Source organism: Malus sylvestris, chromosome 15, assembly GCF_916048215.2.
Source record: "Malus sylvestris chromosome 15, drMalSylv7.2, whole genome shotgun sequence".
In the NCBI taxonomy this organism is placed as follows: domain Eukaryota; kingdom Viridiplantae; phylum Streptophyta; class Magnoliopsida; order Rosales; family Rosaceae; genus Malus; species Malus sylvestris.
The window spans coordinates 4,378,889-4,400,538 of NC_062274.1; the positions used below are offsets into that span (position 1 = coordinate 4,378,889).

Below are 21,650 nucleotides of genomic sequence, written 5' to 3' on the forward strand. Positions count from 1 at the left end.
TCAGAATCCTCCATTTCAAAAAACCCCGAATCCAACACATGCAAATTGACTTGGCCATCCTTATAAATCGACTTCTCCAACACCTGTAAATCGACTTGGCCATCTCTGCAAATCTATTTCGATATCGATCTCTGCAAATTGACGTCAATCGATCTCTGCAAATCTGCAAATCGTTATATCAAGCGCACCGGGTGGCTCATGAGCCTCCTCAAGCTCTTTCTACTTCTCGAGGTATAATGACAGACCGAAAGGCTCGACTAGAAGGAATGGGCGGAGAAAATGCTATCCCCATTTGGACCAAGACATAACTTTTACTTGTTCAAATAACAATTAATGTGAAGCAGGATCAGGAACAATAAATATCTTTATGATGTTTCGGCTTATATTCCTACTAATGTAACTCCCATTATGGACAAATATTCTTATCTGCCGATTTATTCAATTCTGGAATCAGACCGGCCATTACTTGATAAACTATGGAGGAAAGTAGGACAAATGGCAGATACTACTGGAAGGACTTAAGCCATAACATACATGAAAATGTATTGTTCAAGAATCCATAGTTCCCTTTTTGTTATTTATTTACTTTACTCCTCCTTGTTGCATTCACACCAACCATTGGGTTCATAAAGATCTCGTCTTTTGGGGGTATGGGTTTTGACGGAGCCCATCGGCTACGAGGACGATTCGAAGCAAACTGAGACGAGTTTGAGGCGAGGCGAAGCAAAACAGGTGTTAGAGACGAGATTAGCAATCCTCTCCATTCGCACAGGGGGTGGGATCGCTAGCCAAGGATTTAGTCGGCACGAGTCCGACTTAATCCCTTTAAAGTAAGTCCCTGCTTACGCCATACACGAACTAGTAAGCTAGTCTATTCCAATTAAACTTAACGAGACCAAACAAAAGAGCCCTTAGAGCTTTAATAAAAAAATGGAAAATTTTTGAAATGTCATATGAACTTGTATACATTTTTCAACTTGTCATATAAACTAAAATTTTAAGCAATTTGTCATATCAACTTTCAAAAATCATTAATTTGTCATCTCACCCTAACTCTGTTATGTTTTCCATCTAATATAAGTCATGTGCCTCGCACATGACTTGTATTCAGGATTATTTCAATCATTTTAGCATCTTTTTTTTTTTTTATAACTTTTCCTTAGTACAAACACTTAAATTTTGTGTTCGAGGGTATTCACAGGGATCAATGTGAACAAAATGTCTGAGAACAAGTATAAAGTAGTAGTATGCCCTTCTATGGCTTTAGAAACCCTATAGTTTTTTTGTCAAATACAACTTAATAAAAGGGAAGTGAAGTTTTAGAATGACCCAAATAACCCTATACACAAGTCATGTGCGAGGCACATGTCACACATAACTTATATTGGATGTAAAACTTAATGGAGTTAGGGTAAAAGGACAAATTAATGATTTCGAAAAGTTAGTATGACAAATTGTTGAAAATTTTAATTTATATGACAAATTGAAAATTATGTATAAGTTCATATGACATTTTAAAAAATTTCCTAAAAAAATAATAAAAAATCATTCTCCTTAAATTGTAAAAGTAAGCTCGAACGAGCCCTAGGCAATCAAGTCCATTCGGATACGAGGCCTAAGAAAAAATAATATAAAAGTTTACTGATTGAGTGAATTAAACATGCGGCCCAAAATTAAAAGAATATGAAAGGCCCAGTACATTTTTAATGAGTCCAAACTCCTCATACATTAACCAGCCCGGCCCAAATTAATATTTTAGAAAAATACAAATCTAGTGAACTTTACGTTGACAACGGTGGGAAATTCGAATCCCCAATTTGTCACCAGCTGATATATTAACCCTAGAAAATGAGGAGAAAACTCAGGCGATAAAACAGGACCAGCCAGACACCATCAATGGCGTTTCCGGCGTCAATTCTGTCGCCGCCGTCCGCAACCCCCAAATTTCCGGTATCATTCTTCACTCTTCACTCTCCCAAATTCCCAATTGCTTAAAACTTTGAAATTTTCAGGTTTTCGATTAAGTAATTATGATTGTTTCCAATTTTCCTTCTTTTCCTTCATTTCAGATTTACCTATTCAATCAGAAGCCCTGCCGAATTCGAAACAGCTTCCACCCAAGCTGTGTAAAAGCAGTTTCATCCACGGCACAGTTTGGAGAACCCAACAAAGAAAATAAGCAGAAGCTCCAAATCAAAAGCACTTTTGTGAAGGAGAAGCTGTGGGAAGCCGTACCTGCCCCAGTGAAGGAGCTTCCATGAAAAAAAGCGGCAGATACAGCGCCGGAGCAGCTACTTTTGCTTGGGAAAAAAGCATATATATGGTCATTTGTTACTTTGGGCATCCCTGCTTCTTATCAGACATCATATTTTCCATCTCCAGAAACTATGAATTGGTGATACCATTTGGTCTGTTTGTTGGGTGCTTCTTGACTGATGTTTTGGAAGAGGCATTGCAGCAACTGCTTCCCAGCTCAGAGGAGAATGCCACCAATGGGATCGAAAAGTACTTATTTGGTATAAGCTACTTTTTAGCTGCTGTTAAGTTTGTCTCTGCTGGTCTCCCAATGCAGGCAAGGGGGTTTCTTCTGCACGTTGTGGTTGTGGAGAGGTTTGTTCAACAGAAACAGATGAAGATGATGTCGATAATCGCAATTCTTCACTGGTCATGGACGTGAAATCTTAATTTCGTCTATGCAATTCAAAATGTACTTCGAGAATCAAATAACCAAACTTTGCATTAACATTACGTAAAACTTTTCAACTGTTTTCGACACATTTGGTTTAAAATACAAACTATTTGCTCTGCACATATCACAACTATACACAAGATAGAGTTGCTTTGCACTCATACTGTAGAAATTGGGAATTCTCTCGGAATTTTGTAAATTTTTTTTTCTTGTATCACTTGTATCTGTACAACGCTCCGATGGTATTTCGAGTCAGAAGGAGAACCTGCTTCTTAAGTTACAGGAATCTCGTTCGAGCCGGCACCATAAACTTGAACTTGCATACAAGAACAAGTCAATTACGTCCCAGAAGAAAACTCACTTTAGATCTTCCTAGATTCTGCACCGTCGAAGGTGACATTCCATGACGGATTAATTTGACTGGGTTCCTCCCCTGAAATGTGAAAAGCACAAAGAACCAAGCGATTACATCATTGATGCCGCATAGAGGAACAGGAACAGGAACCCTCGCAAGTACTGGATGAATCAAACCTGGTGGCTTCGCATTCTCTGGATCTGGAACGATGTCCCCCTCATGGCGAGTTGAGCCTCCGGAACTGCACGAGTCATCAGGAGTTATTGGGGCCTGGCAATAAGCTGAATGCAGCTGTTGATAAGCCTCTTCCATCCTCCCTGATTGCTCATCCTTTTGGTCCATATCAATAAGAACCTGCAAACAATCCACTCATCAAATTTGAAAGAGTAGAGGGACATGGTCTCAAATACCACATAAATGCACGCGCACAAGCGCACATACAGTTCATTTTCAATCACTACCTCTGCAACGTGGTTCTTGAACACTGGCTTAAACTGCTGTCGACAGTACTCGTTAAACAAAAGAGTGAAGATAAGCAGTGGAATAGTGAAACCTGACGCAATTGGTGTTCTTCTTAATCCAAAGACACCGAGAGCAATTATTTGCATCATAAGCAATGAAATTATGACCGTATTGTGAATCATAGGCCAGAACTGTCCCCCACTTTCGTATTCTGCTATATACACATTGAGAATCTGAAATAGGCATCGTAACACTTAGCAAAATATTAATTATTTGAATGCCCCCAAACAAAAAAAAAAGAAAAAGAAAAAGAGAATAACTATGAAATGAGGACAGTAACTAAATACGACTAGAAAGAATGAGAGTAAAAACCACACGCGATGGCCAGAATGTGAGAGGAACTTACCTACACCGGGGGTGCTACAGTGGCATCCCCGTTGCAGGGTAGTTCTTCTCCCTAAAAAGAGACCTGACAGAAAAAGGAATGATAGATAGGAGAAGTCCTCACCTGGTTTCGATATATAAAGTAAGCAAGTACAAAGTAAACCAGCAAGAATGGCAATATTAGGGGAACCAAGATAGAACAGGTGAAGCCGATGAACCCAAACAGCAGGACTCTAGGAATTTCTGTATGATATGGAAATGACAGTGTGTCATTATACCCTTCTTTCAGTAATATGAACCGTCGGATATAGTTGCAAAGAAGAGGATAAATTTGCATGAGTTCACATGCCAAGCTTGCCCAACCAGATGATAAAACATAAGTCATGAAGAACTTAGCCTGAAATTTCAAGACCACAATCATAATTAAAAAAACAATAATAAAGCTTTAAACTTTCCGAGATATAAAAGGCTGGAAAACTTCTACTTTAATAAGCATCTTATTACTGATGTAATGTCTCGAAAAGTCAAAACAATTATAGGTCACAAAACTCTATGTCACTTTGTTAACCATTATGACCATCCGTAATTCGAACTAAAATTGATTGAAAAAGTTTACATGAGATGACAATTTCTAATGGACACTTGCAAAGCAACCCGTTTCAAACTTGACAAGGAAAAACAGTGGGCAGATGTAAGTGATGTAACAGTCCAAATAGACCTGGAACATAAAACTATTGATCTTTTAAACAAATTTAAAGATCAAGGCATATCACCTGTGCTGGAACTGCATTGGCAAGTTGCCCAGGTATGTCTTTCACACTAGAAAATACACTCAACTGGCTGATAACAGAACCGGTAAAAACATTAACAAAAAAGACATTCCAGATTGTGAAGTACAAGACTTTGAAGCATGCACTCTTTTTCCTCTGACTGCGGGAGATCCACCCCTCCACTGTTGAAAACAGCATCATGACTGGTGGAACTACGTAAAAAGCCAGAATTAAAACCACACTTGGTAGGTACCCCGTTATCACCTGGCTCATAAATTTCCTGCACATGCGCACAAAGAAACCAGGCAAATGAGTCAAATCCATTGTGAATCTTTATCCCCGTACACGCAAAAAATTGGTCCATGTCTAGTATCCATGATAAACAGCATAACAAAAAAATTAAGGTAACAAGGAGAATGTATCTGTGTCAATTGACTTACTTTTTGAGTAATCCTTTCAAAGCTGGAAATTTCTTTTCTAGACTTTTTAGTGCAGTCATGCCCTGAACAAATGTGACAGGAATAAGAAACACAAGCATAAAAGCAATAGTAGCCAGAAGTGTAGCTATCTTCCGGATCCACAGTTGTCCGTACGGTATCCAAAGGTTTGACCAATAAACATCCTTTGGTTCCGGAGCCATATCTGTCACCCAATGCATGGGATTTGAAGACTGAAGAACCTTTGAAGTAACAACAGCAGCATAGCGAGTTTTGAAAAAGACAAAAGCAGCAGCACACACCTGTATGTAAGACATATATTTTAAGCTACAATGTTGAAAATTCCACAGAAGTTTACACTCACTCAGACAAACATTTATACCTAAATGATGACAACAAAGTCGAACTAATAGAACCACAAAATGAAAATGTCACTCATTTTGTTACGACGAATAGACAATACGCAAGATTCATCCTCATGTCTATGACACTGCCATGTCGGACTTTTTTACTAGCTACTTACTCCACAGATTAAGGTTCGTACTTTCCTATACATAAATGGAATAATTATGGGAAGAATGGATATGCATGTTTACTTGTGTGCATGTATGTTTTTTATCATAAAATAAACATATTAACTTATATAAATACATACACAAACACAGATATAGATATTACTTGAACATTGAACAACTTTTATTTCTACTTTTATTTTATTTGAACTATAGTAACTAAATAAGAAAACATCCAATATAAAAACTAAAGAGCCTATACAATTTATCACGCCAAACACAGTTCTGCTTCCAAACATTCAAGTCCAAATTTATGCTTAAGGTGTTATAACCACCACAATAATACCTGGCCAACTGTCTAACAAGCCTACCGAAGCAAGAATACATGGTGATACTAAGAACACTTACAGGAACACAATATTATTCTAGGACTGATATGTACATAATTTTCAAGAACTCCATAGTCGGAAAACCATTCTTAAAGAACACAATCAGATGCAAAGAGTCAAGCCTTACATAATCACTAGTTGAATGTGAATAATGATGAAAACCAGAGCTAATTAAATTAATTGGGGCCAGAGCTTGCATGACCTTTTTTCTACCACCCAAACTATTGTCGATGAGGGATGACTTCCCTTTAACACTCTCTGAATCGGTCGCAAGTATCTTTAAAGAATCAGTAGCTCCTCCACACATACCACAATGAAATAAATCTGGTGTATGAGTCTGTTCCACAGAAACATCCCTAAGAATTTTGCACATCCTCCCTGCATTGCTCTGCAAAATTTGATTTTTCATAAAGTTGCATTAAAGAATATATGAGACATAATTGAACAGATGCATATGAGTGGAAGAAAAACCCAGCGACCCTATATTCAATTCACAAAAAAACCCAGCATATCGTTTATATAGCTATCTTAAACCACATATTGGTCTAAGTGAAACTCATGCTAGCAGTTATGACAATATAAGCCAATAATAAAACAATGTGGCTCAGGAAACAGCTGAAATAATTCAAGCCACATACATACCATCAGTTTCTGAACTTTACCAACTCGATACACCATTTGGTGTGACAAGTAGCTTGATGTGTGATATTTTGTGAAGAATTTTCTTACTGAATCACTATATGATTCTTCCGGTGACCATGGGATAGCACGAACAACAAGTGTAAAATGACTTGGACTTAAAGAAGATCCAGTAATATATGCCAGCCTCAGTCTAGTGATGTGCTTATATTCCTACAGAAGAACCACAACAGATACACCAAACCAATGTCTTAGGATGTTTATATATGTAAGAACTAAAAAGCATGATTAAGAACTTTTTACAATTTATATACTATATTGTACAAGAAGATGGGTTTTAAATCCTTACAAAGTATAGGAGAATACAAGCTGAAGCAGTGATAATGTACAATGCGAGACAATGGGTCCAGAGCCTGACATGAATTAAAACAGAAAGCAAATGACCAACTAGAAATTAGTTCTCTGGTGTACATAACCATAAAAAGTTAAATCAGAATTTAAACTTCATAAAGATTGAGAGAAAACAAAATAAAAGGCGGACTAACAGAACTTGCTCTGCACCTCCATAAAAGATGCAATTTTTAATAATTGTTTCAATAATCAAGAATATATGTCTCGTACCACTTTGAACCTTCTTGAACATTCAAGATGGTAAAGACTTCCAAGGATTCTTCAGGGATTCCCGGGTGATTCGTGGTTTGCCCATGATAATTCACCGGAAGTACTATAAAGACGCATATGACAGCAGCAATGGAAAAGATTCGAAGACTGTAAATAGAAAAAAAAAATATTAGGTTGCACTGAACTTAAAAAAAAAAAACATTAGCCATAAACTATTATTCTGCAGGCATAAACCATAAATAAAGATCTAGGCAGGGCTTAATTACCTAAAAATAACCATCCTGATAAAAACTACTGAATCCAAGCCACCAACATCCAATAAATCATCTTCTCTTGTTCTCCATGCTTTCACTAGCCAACTAGCAGAAGGTACAAACCTTTCCAAGCAGAAAGGATCACTTCTTCTTTTGGTTATCGAAACCGTTCGGCCAAAGTAGACATTCACATTGCACGGTTGTTTCCTCAATACAGAATATAGCGAAAAGAGTATCACGCACACAGCTATATTAATCCCCGCAGAAGTCAAAAGAGCTGCAAGATTCATCTCTATCCACTAAATCTACAATCTTCAAAGTATCTCATCACCCATGAAAGCAAATTCGAGACACCCGATTACACCATAAGCCGAACACAACCAATAATCCGAAGTTCCGAACACACACAAATCAGCTGCTGCAATATTTATCCGTCGATCTGCCTAAGAATTCGAAATTTCGAACACAACTCAGAATAAATAAATTTAAAAAAAAAAGGAATTTACCATACGCCATCATTCAATTATTAATAATATCCCAGATTCCAAAATTTCCAAAATTCAACTTCAATTCTCACTCGTACAAAACCAAATTTATTCACATTGCTTCAACTCAAATAATTCGAAACAATACATTAAATTTCATCACAAATAATCAGTAATTAAGAATTAGATGAGCGATTCAGAGTCTTCGAAAATCCAAAACAAAGTAGAAACTAAATCCAAGAAATAAAAAAAAAAACTGGAAATTCGAGTACCTGAATCAACAATTCGCGTAATTCGCAGACAACTCCAAGTGATCGAAGCGAATTAATCAACCGGAATTCCGAAGGCAAAGTGGGAATTAAGACTCGCACGCCATTAATTGCCGCGTTTTTGCTTCGACTTCAAAGAAAATCCAACAGTACAAAAATCCACGAACAAAAATTTAAAAAAATATAAAAAAAAATAAAGAGAGGAGAAAAGGCAAAACCTCGAAAAGAAACCCTAGATAATGTTTCAGGCAATTTTCAAAGATTGGGAGAGAAAGAAAAGAAGAGACATAGCCAAGAAAGAATAATCAACTTTATTGCAGAATACCGTAAAAGCGTCTTCGAGAGTGCCACGTGGCGTCTGATTATTTGTACTTCCACTAAAAAATACGCGGCTCTAACGGGTGGAACACGTGGAGGACAGCCACGGACAGTCCAGGCCTAACTGTCCAGGACACAAGTAACTGTCGAAGGTTCTTTTGGATTTTTAATTAATTTGTTTTATGGAAGAATTTGAATGTTATAAATTTATGAATTTTGATGAAGTTTAATTGATTTTTAGTAAATTTCATCAGATTCTCATAGAGATATGAGATTTGTAAATGTTAAAATACATAAACAAAAATATCTCTAATTTCCTTGAACTTTTCAACTTTTTAAAAGTCATTTCAAATAAATTGTAATTAAATACTCCTAGAATGTTATGAACTCATATAAAATCGTAATTTAATGTACTTGAATTTTGGTACATTTTAATTTTCTCTCTTAAAATTATGAATACACTAAACTTTCATATAATAAAATAAAATCCTTCAAGATCCCAATTGAATACACCCTTCTTTTTTGCGTCGATTTTAAGATACTGTCAGTGTCACCACAACACGATAATCGTGGGTCGCTGAAAAAATTAAACACTGCTCCCAGTAAGCAAATAAAAAATACAAAGAAAATAAAATAATTTTATTTTACATCACAAAAGTTTGTCTACACTTTTAGTGAAATTCGACTACTATTCAAGTGTTCGGTTAAACACATGTCAATAAAGCGTGAGCTATTAGCTTAGTAGGGCAAAAACTAGAATGCACAGCATAAGCTATAATGATGCATGAATGTAATGTTTCCTCTTAATATTGTTCTTAACCCAGTTAATAGATAAATCCTTTCTCTTTTCATTAGTCATCTTGTCAAACTCTCAATCCTCAAATATGAAACCCGTATAGATCGTTCATTGGACTCTAACAAAAAAGACTTCACTCTCTTATTTCGTGCACTTTGGGTTTGTTGATGCACAAAATCAGCGAGGACTTTGGTACAACAAAAAGTGTTAAGTTTGTGACATTCGCTAAATTGCTTCGGTCACTAGTGTGGATAAATATGTAAATGGATAGGGACAAGGAAGCAAACACAAGATGTACGTGGTTCACACAGATTGGCTACGTCCACGAAGTAAAAGAGTTCTCATTAATTGTGAAGGGTTTACACAAGTACATAAGTTCAAGCTCTCCTTTAGTGAGTACTAGTGAATGGTTTAGTACAAATGACATTATGAAATATTGTGGGAGAATGATCTCCTTTTATAGAAGAGAGTTTCTAGCCTTGTTCTGACATTGATACGTGTCGTGTTGTGATTGGCTTCCGATGTTGACACGTGTCGCGCTATGATTGGCTTCTGATGTCGACACGTGTCGCTCTGTGATTGGCCTCCTGGTTGAAGGGAAACTCTTCTGGGTCCTTGACAATATAACATTGACCAGTGCTCAGTAGTTTCGGGATTGGTCAAGTATGGTACAAACAGTGCTCCCCTAAGTTCCCGAGTGAGGGAAGCTCCTCGGTTGGGGACTTGCAAGATCCAAGCCGCTGAGTAATCACGAAATTTCTAAGTACCGAAGTGTGGTATCGTCTTCACTTGCCTTATCTGCCTTATAGGTAGATGCGGCATCTTCTCTGGAAGTACTTTTCCTCCATCCAGGGGTGGTATCTTTAACCGGTGGAGATGCACAAGGTGATGTATCAATTTCACTTGAAGCTTACTTGTAGTTTCAAGCTTGGTCAAGCGCGATACAAACCATGTAGTGGGAGTCCCCCAAGTCGCCGAGCTAGGAGATTTGCCAAATGAGGTAACAAACAAGGTAAGCAATCAGATTTCCAAGAAAGCAACCTGGATCGGAGGTTCGACTTCAGCTTCCGGTTGATTGTTCTCTTTCTCCTTGTGTCGTAAACAACAATAAGGATAAGGATAAGCAAATGGAGAAGAGATGATATGAGATACTTTTACTTTTGAAGAAGTAACTTTCCACATGCTTATTCTTGAACTGGGCTGGCGGGTTTTCTGGTTTCCTCCAGAGTATAAGGCCGACTTAAGAATTTGAGGGTCAAAACAAGTTCATCAAATCTATAGTACACTCGACCCTGATGATATGGGATACTTTTGTTGTTAACAAAGTAGTAGATGTATCGGCACATGTTCTCTTACGCTTGTATCCACATGCTTCCTTGTATCCTTCTCACTTGCCTGTTCCTCAGGCAGATGTGGTATCTTCTCTGGAAGCATAAGATGTTGAAGATGAGTACTCGAGAGCAATGCCAGGTAAGTAATCAGGCAAGGGGTTCCAGGCAGTCAGTTCCTGACTGGAAGCTTGATTCCAAATGCTGACTGATTGCTCTATTTCTCCTTGTCTTGCAGGTAAGAATAAGGCCAAAGGAAAAGACAGGGAAAAAGCATGATATGAGATACTCTTGCTTTTAACCTTGATGATATGAGATACTATTGCTCTGGTGTGGCTTGTTTACAGAGGTATTATCAGGGGGAAAAGAATCTGAGTATTTCGAGAGACTCTGATGAGAATGCCCTCTCGGATGTGAAGAAAAGTTGAGCATTTTTCTTTATTTGCAGGTCTGCCTAGCTGTGGAGGATGAAGGTCGACATATATAGGAATTGTCCTAACAGCGAGTGGTAACGCTGTTCCTTTACCCTTCTCGGTAATAGCAATGTAGTGGGAGCTGCAAGATTCACGTGTTTTAACTTTGTCAGAGCACTTTGAAAGTGATCTGTGGTATCTGGAAAGCTGATGTTGCGTGTGAATATTACAAACAAGTTTTATCCAAGGAAATCTAACTCTCGAAGTTCGGAGAGCGGTGCCTCTTCGATTTTTGAGAAAGCAATCTTGTTGGAAGTCTGGCTCTTGAGATTCGGAGAGCGGTGCCTCTTCGATTTTTGAGCAAGTAATCCTGTTGGGAGTCTGGCTCTCGAGATTCGGAACGATGTGCCTCTTCGATTTTTGAGCAAGTAATCCTGTTGGGAGTCTGGCTCTCAAGATTTGGAGAGCGGTGCCTCTTCGATTTTTGAGAAAGCAATCATGTTGGGAGTCTGACTCTTGAGATTCGGAGAGCAGCGTCTCTTCGATTTTTTAGAAAGCAATCATGTTGGGAGTCTGACTCTTGAGATTCGGAAAACAGCGTCTCTTCGATTTTTGAGAAAGCAATCCTGTTGGGAGTCTGGCTCTCGAGATTCGGAGGGCGGTGCCTCTTCGATTTTTGAGCATGTAATCCTGTTGGGAGTCTGGCTCTCGAGATTCAGAGAGTGGTGCCTCTTCGATTTTTGAGCAAGCTATCTTGGTGGGAGTGTTTTATCGAATGTGAGTAAAGGTTGGGCATTTTCCCAGTATGCCTTGCCACTGAGCACGGAGGTTGACACACATTGGGACTTTCTAGTTATCAAACAATGATGTTGTTCCTTTACCCTTGTGGGTAATAGTAGGGTAGCTGGACCTTCAAAATTTATGTGTCTAACATTTGTCAGAGATCTTTGGCAAAGTTATCTGTGGTACCCGAAGAGCTGATGTTGCGTATGGAAAGTGGTGCCTCTTCGAAATCCAGAGAATGATGCCTCTTAGATTTTTGAACCAACGGCCATGTTGCCCTTTCTTTTATAAGGGCACCAATTGTGTGCAAGAAGTACATTCAGAGATTTATTGCTTGTAGGAATTTTCCCCTTACTTCAGAGATTTATTGCACCTCATTTCTCCTTCATCATTTCTGAGAATGTCTGGCCCATCCGACCGTCGTTTTGACTTGAACTTTGGTGAAGAGGCAGCTATGCCTTCTCAAGACAACATATGACATCCATCCTTCTTATCCCCTACTAGTCCTCTTACCGTTTGAGGCTCTGTGATGAAGAATGATATGACTGCTGCGGTGGTGGCAAAAAACATTCTCACTCCCAAAGATAACAGACTACTTTCCAAACAGTCTGATGAGTTAGCTGTTAAGGATTCTTTGGCTCTCAGTGTTCAGTGTGCAGGTTCTGTGTCTAATATAGCCCAACGTCTATTTGCTCGAACCCGCCAAATTGAATCATTGACGGCTGAAGTGATAAGTCTCAAACAGGAGATCAGAGGGCTCAAGCATGAGAATAAACAGTTGCACAGGCTCGCACATGACTATGCTACAAACATGAAAAGGAAGCTCGACCAGCTGCAGGAATCTGATGGTCAGATTTTACTTGATCATCAGAGGTTTGTGGGTTTGTTCCAAATGCATTTATTGCCTTCGTCTTCTAGGGCTGTACCGTGTAATGAAGCTCCAAATGATCAACCTTTGGTGCCTCCTCATTCTGGGGTTTTGCCCAGTACTGAGGCTCTGAATAATCACCCTCTGGTGCCTTCTCTTTCTGGGGCTCTGCCGACTGCTGAGACTTCTCCTAAGCAACCTTTGTGAATGCTTCCTCTTGTTTGTTTATTTTGATTCATGTATATGTACATATTTGTAACTTATCGGAGATATCAATAAACAAGTTTTGCTTCATTTCAACGTATTGTGTTAAATACATAAAGGCCTTCTTCACTAAATTCTTTGAATTTTCCTTTTGTTGAAGCTTGTATGCTGAAACTTTGTGAATGAAGCATGTACGTTGAGGTAGTGCTCCCTTAATTTCCCGAGTGAGGAAAACTTCTCGGTTGAAGACTTGAAAAATCAAAGTCACTGAGTGGTCGTGAGACTTCTAAGTATCAAGGTATAATAGCATATGGTAGGAGTCCCCCAAGTCTCCGGTCAAGGGAATTGACGAATGAGGCATTTCCTTTCTTAGTGGTAGCTCAAAACTCCTCCTTCATATATATTTGTTATGAAAGTTGTTAGGCCCAAAGAAGAGGAGGCCTAGGCAATTTTTATTTTTTTTGGGAAATTTTTTTTTTCAATTTTTTTTGAATTTTCGAATTTTTGAATTTTCGAATTTCCGAAAAAAAATATATACATATATATATATATATATATATATATTTTTTTTTTTAAAGCTTTGTAGGTGAAGCTTTGGTGTTGAAGCTTTGTAGGTGAAGCTTTGAGGTTGAAGTTTTGTTGGGCACCATGAATTGATTTTGCTTCACACTATCTTGATCAAGATAGTGTGAAGCTTTTGTAGGTGAAGCTTTTGTGTTGAAACTTTGTAGGTGAAGCTTTGTGGGTCAAGCTTTTGTAGGTGAAACTTTTGTGGGTCAAGCTTTTCTAGGTGAAGCTTTTGTGGGTCAAGCTGGGTCAAGCTTTTATGGGTCAAGCTTTTATAGGTCAAGCTTTTGTGGGTGAAGCTTTTGTATTGAAACTTTTGTGGGTGAAGCTTTTGTTGGTGAAGCTTTTGTATTGAAGCTTTTGTGTTGAAGCTTTTGTATTGAAGCTTTTGTGTTGAAGCTTTTGTAGGTGAAACTTTGAAGTTGAAGCTTTGGAGTTGAAGCTTTTGTTGGGTATCATTAATTGATTTAGCTTCACACTATCTTGATCAAGATAGTGTGAAGCTTTTGAGAATTTGTAGTTGTCCTCCATTGATGAAGCTTTTGTTGGTGAAGTTTTGAGGTTGAAGCTTTGTTGGGCACCATGAATTGATTTTGCTTCACACTATCTTGATCAAGATAGTGTGAAGCTTTTGAGAATTTGTAGTTGTCCTCCATTGATGAAGCTTTTGTGTTGAAAGCTTTGTAGGTGAAGCTTTGGAGTTGAAGCTTTTTTTTGGGTACCATGAATTGATTTTGCTTCACACTATCTTGATCAAGATAGTGTGAAGCTTTTGAGAATTTGTTGTTGCCCTCCATTGATGAAGCTCTTGTTGGCACCATAAATTAGTTTTGTTTCACACTGTCTTTATCAAGAGTGTGACATTTTTGAGAATTGTGGTTGAACTCCTTTGATGAAGCTCTTGTTGGCACCATAAATTGGTTTTGCTTCACACTGTCTTGATCAAGAGTGTGTGAAGCTTTTGAGAATTGTGGTTGAACTCCTTTGATGAAGCTCTTGTTGGCAACATAAATTGGTTTTGCTTCACACTGTCTTGATCAAGAGTGTGTGAAGTTTTTTGAGAATTGTGGTTGAACTCCTTTGATGAAGCTCTTGTTGGCACCATAAATTGGTTTTCCCTCATACTATCTTGATCAAGAGTGTGTGAAGCTTTTGAGAATTGTGGTTGCCCTCTATTGATGAAGCTCTTGTTGGCACCATAAATCTTGGTGCCCCCGAAAGTGAATTCAACTACTTTTAGTTCCATATACTACCATAAATCACATACTTACCCAATTTCAGACTCAAAACAAATGACCATGAAATGATCATAGTTATTTGTTTTGATTGATACTTTCCTAACGATTCCACCATGCATGACATAATTATCACTTATGATAATTCTAAGACAACTACCAAATGATACTTCTAAAAAATTTCAACCAAAGCTTATATTCATAAGCATTTGAATAATGTTGTCAAGTAATCATACAATTTCACCAAATAACATATATCAATAATCATGTGTACCAGTGTATGAAGCTAAGTAATATAAGAGTTCCCCGAAAAACCCCTATCTAAATTCCAAAACTAAAACAAAGATGCGCATTTACTACCGCACTGGCAATGTTCCAAGAGTTTCACCGATGCTCTCCTCTTCTCCGTTGCACTACAAAGGCTTGAAGTATAGCTAATCTCATTGCATGCACTGCACCTCTGCTTCTATTGTTTTGTTTGGGTCCAAATGCAACTCTGCTTTTAAGTTGATAAGTATTGCATGGAGCTTTCATTTGTCACAACCAGAGAGTACCGAGAAAGCACCTACGACGTCGCGGGTTTATACTTTAGTTATCTTGTATGCGGACATGAGGACGCTGCACCACACAAATTTTATTCTCCACGCGGTTTGCTGTGAGTGGCCCCTCGTTTGTGGTTAAGAACAAATTGGGTCAAGAGTGGGCCCATTATTTTAAGAGGGGCAACTTATGGGGGCTCGTTTGGTTAACCCGTGAGATATTGAATAACCCAAAATACAACAGCCCTGAAAACATATGTTATGTATTCCATACGGCACGTTTTGAATTCGTTTTTTAGCAAAGATGGTAGTTAAGGAGAGATTTAAAATGCCTATGTGAGTCTTCTAGGCCTCCAAAAGATTAGACTGTCATGACGAAGGAGTATGATTCTCTTACCTCTTTTTTTCCCTCCCCTTCCCTCCTCTCATATTTGAACGATCACGGTTAAGCCACATTAACATCTTATATTAATTTTTTTATAGAAAGAGAAAGACAAAATAAAGAATGCGAGAGTAGAGGATTGAAGGAGATGAAAAGAGGAGTAAGAGAATCCTAGTCATGACGAAGCCATAATTTGATTTTTTTTTTTTTAAAGAAAAACATTTATAGTGTATATAAGTAAACTATTCTCTCTCTTATGTAAATCTCTTCTTAATACCAAATTGTATTTATGGGTGGGCATGTAAACTCCGAACCTCAGAAAAGAAAAATGTTTATAAATCGGTTTGGTTTTCAATTTTTTAAATTTTGAAATCAAAAGTAAACGAAACCTTAAAAAAAAAAAAAAAAAAAAAAAAACTTTGCCCAACCCTAATTGCTTTACGGAACATTTCCTCACGGTTTGATTTGATGGGCTATTTTTATGTCATCGGTCCAGTGTCGTGATTACATCCCAGCCTTTACGGTGCATTAGCCTGTAGAAGAACGGAAAGCCCAAGCAAATATTTTATTTCTACGTGGCACGTTTCTACTGGATTCATACTTCTTTATAACGATCTTCGCACCACCAGATTATTGCGCCTCCCCTGTACAATCTCAAAACCCTACAACACCTCCTCTCGAATTTTCCATCCCCCCGCATTTCTCAGCCGCCACCACCTCCATCTCCGCCGTCCCCCAATCTCCGGCGCTGAAATTTACTTATTTGTTCCATTTCACTGCCTCTTTGAGTAGCCGTATGAATCAATTTCAATTTCGTATTTTGGCTTAGTTAGGAGGCAGATATTAATTTGATTTAATTTCAGTGTTTTGTGACCGAGGCCTTTTGGATTTCTCAATCGATTGTCCTCCAAGCAGCCTCACACATTCTCAAATATTTTTTCCCAAATATTCTTTAAGTTTTTGTTTGCTTTATTACTTTTGCCCTCCGAATAACCAGAAGGCGAGATGCAAATCCGACGCCGTTTGGTTCAGACAGGGGCACACAGCGATCCGAAGCCGTTTTGTGGGCGAAGATCTGATTATTTCTTCGTCCTTTATTTCATTTTTTCAAAAACTTTGCTTCGAACATTTTCATTTTTCGTTTAATTATTAAATAATTAAATAATTATTTTGATGTAATTAACTGTGAGTTACCCTCTTTTTAGCGTTGATTATGTCACTTGTTAAAAAATAAAAATAAAAATGGATGTGAGGTTAGGGACCTCTCAGAAACCGAAACGTGGATGTGAAACGGCGCCGTTCGGTTCACGCGGAGGCTCTCAGAGTAGGGGAATGGCCCCCCGAATCAGTTTGAGGGTTAGGGATGAATGTTTTTCCATCCCTTTCCTATAGGTTGTTTCGGAAAATTATATATATTTTTTCCCTTCCTCGTATTAATTATTATTTTCTCGATTAGTTTCCTACATCATGAGAAAATAAAAAAATAACGTTTAAGTATTAAATTTGCGAATGAATAATGCTGGATACACCGAATATCATCAGCAAATTATAAGGCTATTCAAATTCATCAAAATCTTGTACTTTTTAATTTTTTGCATTAACTAGCAATCAAATACGCGTAAATTTTTATAAACTTATTTTAACCTTGATTGGATACTCATAATTTTCATAAAATTAATTTAAATTTTAATTGAATAGTCGTAATTCAATAAGTGACTTTAAATTGTTCAAAATTAAAAAATGAAAATACTTAGTGGATATCCATTAACAACAAACCTAAGAATGGAGCACCGTAAGCCCAGAATAGAGGGCCCAATAGCTTCTACACCTTTGCTTCGAAAGGGCAAACTGAAAGAGCTCGTTGGGTGAGATTTTCTGTGAAAGCTTTATGCCGAGGGTTTATTTTACAAGAGAAACGTATAGAAAATAAGAGCGACATTTGAAGCCCTTTGTCTTTAGAGGAATTTTTCTATACGTATTATATCACACACTATATATTCTGCATGAGAGCAACATTTTCATATTAACACGCACACGTATATACATGAGATTACTTATACTGATGTTACAATAACGTGTTGCGGACTACCATTCTATACGAATCAAAAGTACTACACAAAAATATAATGAATAAATACAGTAATTTGATTACAATACTAGTGATGAAACATAAAACTATCTTAAAGTACCAACCTTAATCTTTCTTTTATTAAAGAAACCTTGACGGTACGAGGGATATTTTATTAGTTTGAAAAAAGATGTTATACCTATCCGGGGGAGGACATAAAACTTACCCATCAGTGATAAACAAAAAAAAAAAAATAGAGGGTGGGGGCATGGACGGAGCTACATAAGGCCCAGGGAGGGCATCCGTCCCCACTCAGATTTTTGGGTGAGGAAAGCAAAAATGTCATGACAATTAAAACAACAATTAAAATTTTGATTTTGGTTCCAAATATTCCACGTTTTCTTACCTAAATCAAACTCAATTGAATTGGGGGTTTCATAAATACATTGGATTCAATTGATGAAGTATCATAATTTAATACAAAAATTTTACTCCAAAGTATTTTATATGAATTTACTTCATTCATTTGTTTGTGGCATTACAATTTTAACTTTCTAATTTAGAGTTTTTTTACTGTATCTGGTCCTCAATAACCTAAAACCCATTATTTTACTTGGTTGTTTTAAGACGCCCCCAATCAAAAAAATTTCTAGCTCCGTCCTTGGGTAGGGGTATATACTTGACCTCTAGAAAGAAAGAGAGAGAAAAAGAAATACACAAGTAAAAAAGAGAGGGGGACATAGAACTTGGACCCCTAACTAGACCTAAAAAGATATATGTGAACGTACAAAAACAATCTTCAAAACAACAAAAGCGACAGGTTAGGGAAAAAAAATACTACACATCAAGAAGATGAACAAACCTGTAAGTCGAGGCACACCGGCGGTGTTCATGTCAAATGGCTGGATAGGAGAGCAACCCCAGTTGTTAGCAACTGCATTTCTTTTAGGTCCTTAATCTCTTACCATCGTATGAAGCCTCCACTTGTTCTTTAAGCACCTGGGTTTAGTCATTACTAACTGCTTATGAACAATGGTACTGGAGTCCACAAGGGAATGGACTCGTTGCATTGCGACCGTCAGTGTTTCTTCAGACATGTTTGCGAAGCACGCTCTAAACCAACCGGGTTCAGAGCAATGACATGAAGCCCCGGGAGAGATATTCAACCCGAATTCACAAACCACTCTAAAAAAAAGCTCCTTTTCAGCTTCAAAAGTGTTGGACCTCAGGTGCCTCATGTCCACCCAGCAAAATAACCCAGCATTGCTTTCCAAACACCTAATCCCTGCCCCTTTGAGCCCACAGACAAGCATCTCCTTTCTCTCTTTAAGCCTCTTTTGATTCCCCTCCATGTAATTGGTTCTGAATTTCTTGTCTTTCAGCATCTCGGAAAGCATGTATTGAGTTTGTGAGGAGATAAGTCCAAAGCTTGGCATCTTCGTGGCTGCGGACACAACTGTTAGGTTGTTGGAGTAAAGCATGCCTACTCGGAAACCCGGTAAGCCAAAATCCTTAGAGAGGCTGTACACAATGTGACATCCATTCCATATTTCGGCCTCTTCTAGGTTTCTTTCAGTTAGAGCTTCTGCGATGCTTAGGAAACTGGGGTAGTTGAAAGCTGTTCCCGAGTATATTTCATCGCTTACTATGTGTATTTCTTTTGCAATGGTGAAATCGATGATGTGGTTGAGCTCAAGTCGATTCACTGTTGTGCCTAAGGGGTTTGAAGGATTTGTGAACAATGCTCCTTTAACTTTTTATGGGCACGTTGGTAGGCCTCCTCCAATGCAGATTCAGTGATTCTGAATCCACTTGCACTTGTGCAATGTATTGGAACGATTTCAACTCCGGTACGCCAGTTGAGATCTCTATCAAACCTACCCAAAAGTAGTTGTGATCGAAAAACATGTTTTGGCATAAATACAATGTCAGGCACACAGATATGATCAATACCCTGGGTAGTATGGAGTGGGGATGAGGAAGGCTTCACCAGGATCGGCAAGGCAAAACATAAAGGTCTCATTGGCAGGAGTTGAACCCGCGGTGAGCACAATCTTGTTCAGATCAAATTTTACTTTGTTTCCTCTCATTTCCGCCAAGAACTCAACCAACGCCTGTATATATAAGTGAATGTTAGTCTACAATATATATATACGTACTTGCATGCACAGAACACACACGCCTAAGTATATGTTCATCCAGATCAAAATTGTACAAATAAATTTATTTACTAGAAAAATATGTTATACATTTAGAAAATAAAATTAGAAGTAATTACATTCTTGAAAGCAGGGAAGCCGTTGTAGTCTTGAAAGAGAGCCAACTCTCTGAAAACGGATTCTTCATTTCTTTTCAGCTCCAGTGCATGTGGATTGCTTTCAAGCCATGACTCAACAAGGTCAAAGGAGAGCTGCCAAAAACAATTTAAAAATTTAATTAAAAATGTATATACATATGATTAATTGCATTATTATTGTTTTAAAAAAAATCCTTATTATTGCTAATTAACTAGCAGAGGGCACATATTTTGTGTGTATGTGTGAATAATTTCTATTAATAAGTGTATTTTTTAAAACTATTATTAAGAGAAGCCTCATTGTCAACTTTTCCCCTTTTTTTTCCTATTTGGCACTCCTTTTTGTCAATAGTGTGTATCAAAAGTGAGGGCAAAATAGGAAAAAAGGGAAAAACCGCTCACCTCCTCTTACGTTCTCCTCAAACGCAACCGCTTCAGTTAATTCAAACTATCTAAACAACATCATGATTTCACTTATGTGTATGAAAAAATGATGGTGAGACAATTTCTCTTACTAAGTGCATATTTGTTAGCTTATGTAAATATTTCGATATAAACTTACTATTTTGCCCTCCTTATGTAAATATTGTGTATAAAAAATGAGGGCAAAATAGGAAAACAATGGGAAAAAGTTTAAAACATACAAAATTACTATTTTGCCCTCCTGATGTCAACAAGTGAGGGCAAAATTTAAAGAAAATAGAGTAAAAAGTTGACAAGCCCTCTTCTTTTAATAATATAGATAATATAGATAATCATATAATATTACAACTAAACTAGGTATATATCTGTCACCTGATTCTCTGCAAGTCCCATCTGAATGATGCCATTTGGATTTTTTTCTTGGTCATAAGGATTCTTTTCGTATTCTATCCACCCTTGGAAGTAGGATGAGTCCTGGCCATGAGAGTCGGAACTTGCTTTCTTTGACAACATTTTCAATACAGCCATGGTAGCTAGCTTTTTTTTATTTTGAGTAAATATCTGTTTACTAACCTTATGTTTCGTTGTTTTCAACATTTAGTACATTAAGTTTTTTTCGTCCCAGAGTCGTACTTAAAGTGTAAATTTTGGGACAGTCTCATATATCTGTTAGTCAAACTGTTAAGTCTTCCGTTAACTGTGACGTGACGCCCACATGGCCAATGACTGGGCGCCACGTGGATTTTTTTTAGAGAAGGGGTTTCAGTAAAAAAAAAATATTCAAAATTCAATATTTGCGACCCCCCATCTCCGTCCGAAACCCTACCAACATGCCATCACTCGACCTTGCCGTCGCTTGACCTCGCCGTCGCTCCACCTCGCACGTCGTTGTTCCACCTGGCCGTCGCTCCACTTCGCACGCCGTCATACGTTGCACACACGTTTTTGGGAAAGATTGTCGTGAAGCCATCGCTGGCGATAAGGTGGAAAAAAGGGAGGATCTAAGTGGGTGAAACACCATTTTATTGTAAGTAACCTACCTTTTTCGAAGTGTAGATAATATGGGTTTAGGTTTTTCGATTTTTCAATTTTGAATTTTAGGGATTAGGGATCTGTGAGTTCCCATCCCATTTTTTTTTCTATGGTTTCTGGAATTGTGTTTTG

General features: G+C 37.8%; 1 protein-coding gene, 2 non-coding genes and 2 pseudogenes across 4 annotated transcripts; 3 read left to right on the top strand and 2 right to left on the bottom strand.

The window, feature by feature from the left end:
- The first annotated feature begins 1,694 nt into the window (after positions 1-1,694).
- Positions 1,695-2,879, top strand: LOC126603682 (uncharacterized; annotated as a pseudogene).
- Positions 2,720-8,563, bottom strand: LOC126603681 (CSC1-like protein RXW8). 2 transcript variants are annotated; one of them, XM_050270618.1, is made up of 12 exons: positions 8,270-8,562; positions 7,525-7,955; positions 7,259-7,405; positions 6,987-7,050; positions 6,641-6,850; positions 6,201-6,386; positions 5,101-5,399; positions 4,664-4,940; positions 4,015-4,287; positions 3,506-3,739; positions 3,221-3,398; positions 2,720-3,122 (listed from the first exon to the last, which is right to left on the bottom strand). In XM_050270618.1, exons 2-12 carry the CDS (start codon positions 7,800-7,802, stop codon positions 3,052-3,054), a joined length of 2,217 nt encoding a protein of 738 aa, XP_050126575.1. In that variant the 5' UTR covers positions 7,803-7,955; positions 8,270-8,562; the 3' UTR covers positions 2,720-3,051. The 2 variants fall into 2 exon arrangements, with proteins under 2 accessions (XP_050126575.1, XP_050126574.1); XM_050270617.1 differs by having other exon boundaries at positions 2,720-3,398; positions 8,270-8,563.
- Positions 8,564-16,517: 7,954 nt separating this feature from the next.
- LOC126606117 (small nucleolar RNA U19) lies at positions 16,518-16,626 on the top strand. The gene has a single exon (XR_007617134.1). It is a non-coding gene; the product is annotated as a small nucleolar RNA U19 (small nucleolar RNA).
- A 50-nt stretch (positions 16,627-16,676) lies between these two features.
- On the top strand, positions 16,677-16,830 carry LOC126606126 (small nucleolar RNA snoR138). The gene has a single exon (XR_007617142.1). It is a non-coding gene; the product is annotated as a small nucleolar RNA snoR138 (small nucleolar RNA).
- A 1,890-nt stretch (positions 16,831-18,720) lies between these two features.
- Positions 18,721-21,014, bottom strand: LOC126601177 (1-aminocyclopropane-1-carboxylate synthase 8-like; annotated as a pseudogene).
- Between the last annotated feature and the right edge of the window lie 636 nt (positions 21,015-21,650).

What these genes read in the sequence shown, in the direction of transcription:
- LOC126603681 (XM_050270617.1), bottom strand. Translation starts at nt 7,802, where the DNA reads ATGAATCTTGCAGCTCTTTTGACTTCTGCGGGGATTAATATAGCTGTG. An exon ending in GTTCAAGAAGGTTCAAAGTG is followed by an intron (nt 7,051 to 7,258) that starts GTACGAGACATA and finishes AATTCATGTCAG; the next exon opens with GCTCTGGACCCATTGTCTCG. An exon ending in GTTTGGGTGGTAGAAAAAAG is followed by an intron (nt 5,400 to 6,200) that starts GTCATGCAAGCT and finishes TCTTACATACAG; the next exon opens with GTGTGTGCTGCTGCTTTTGT.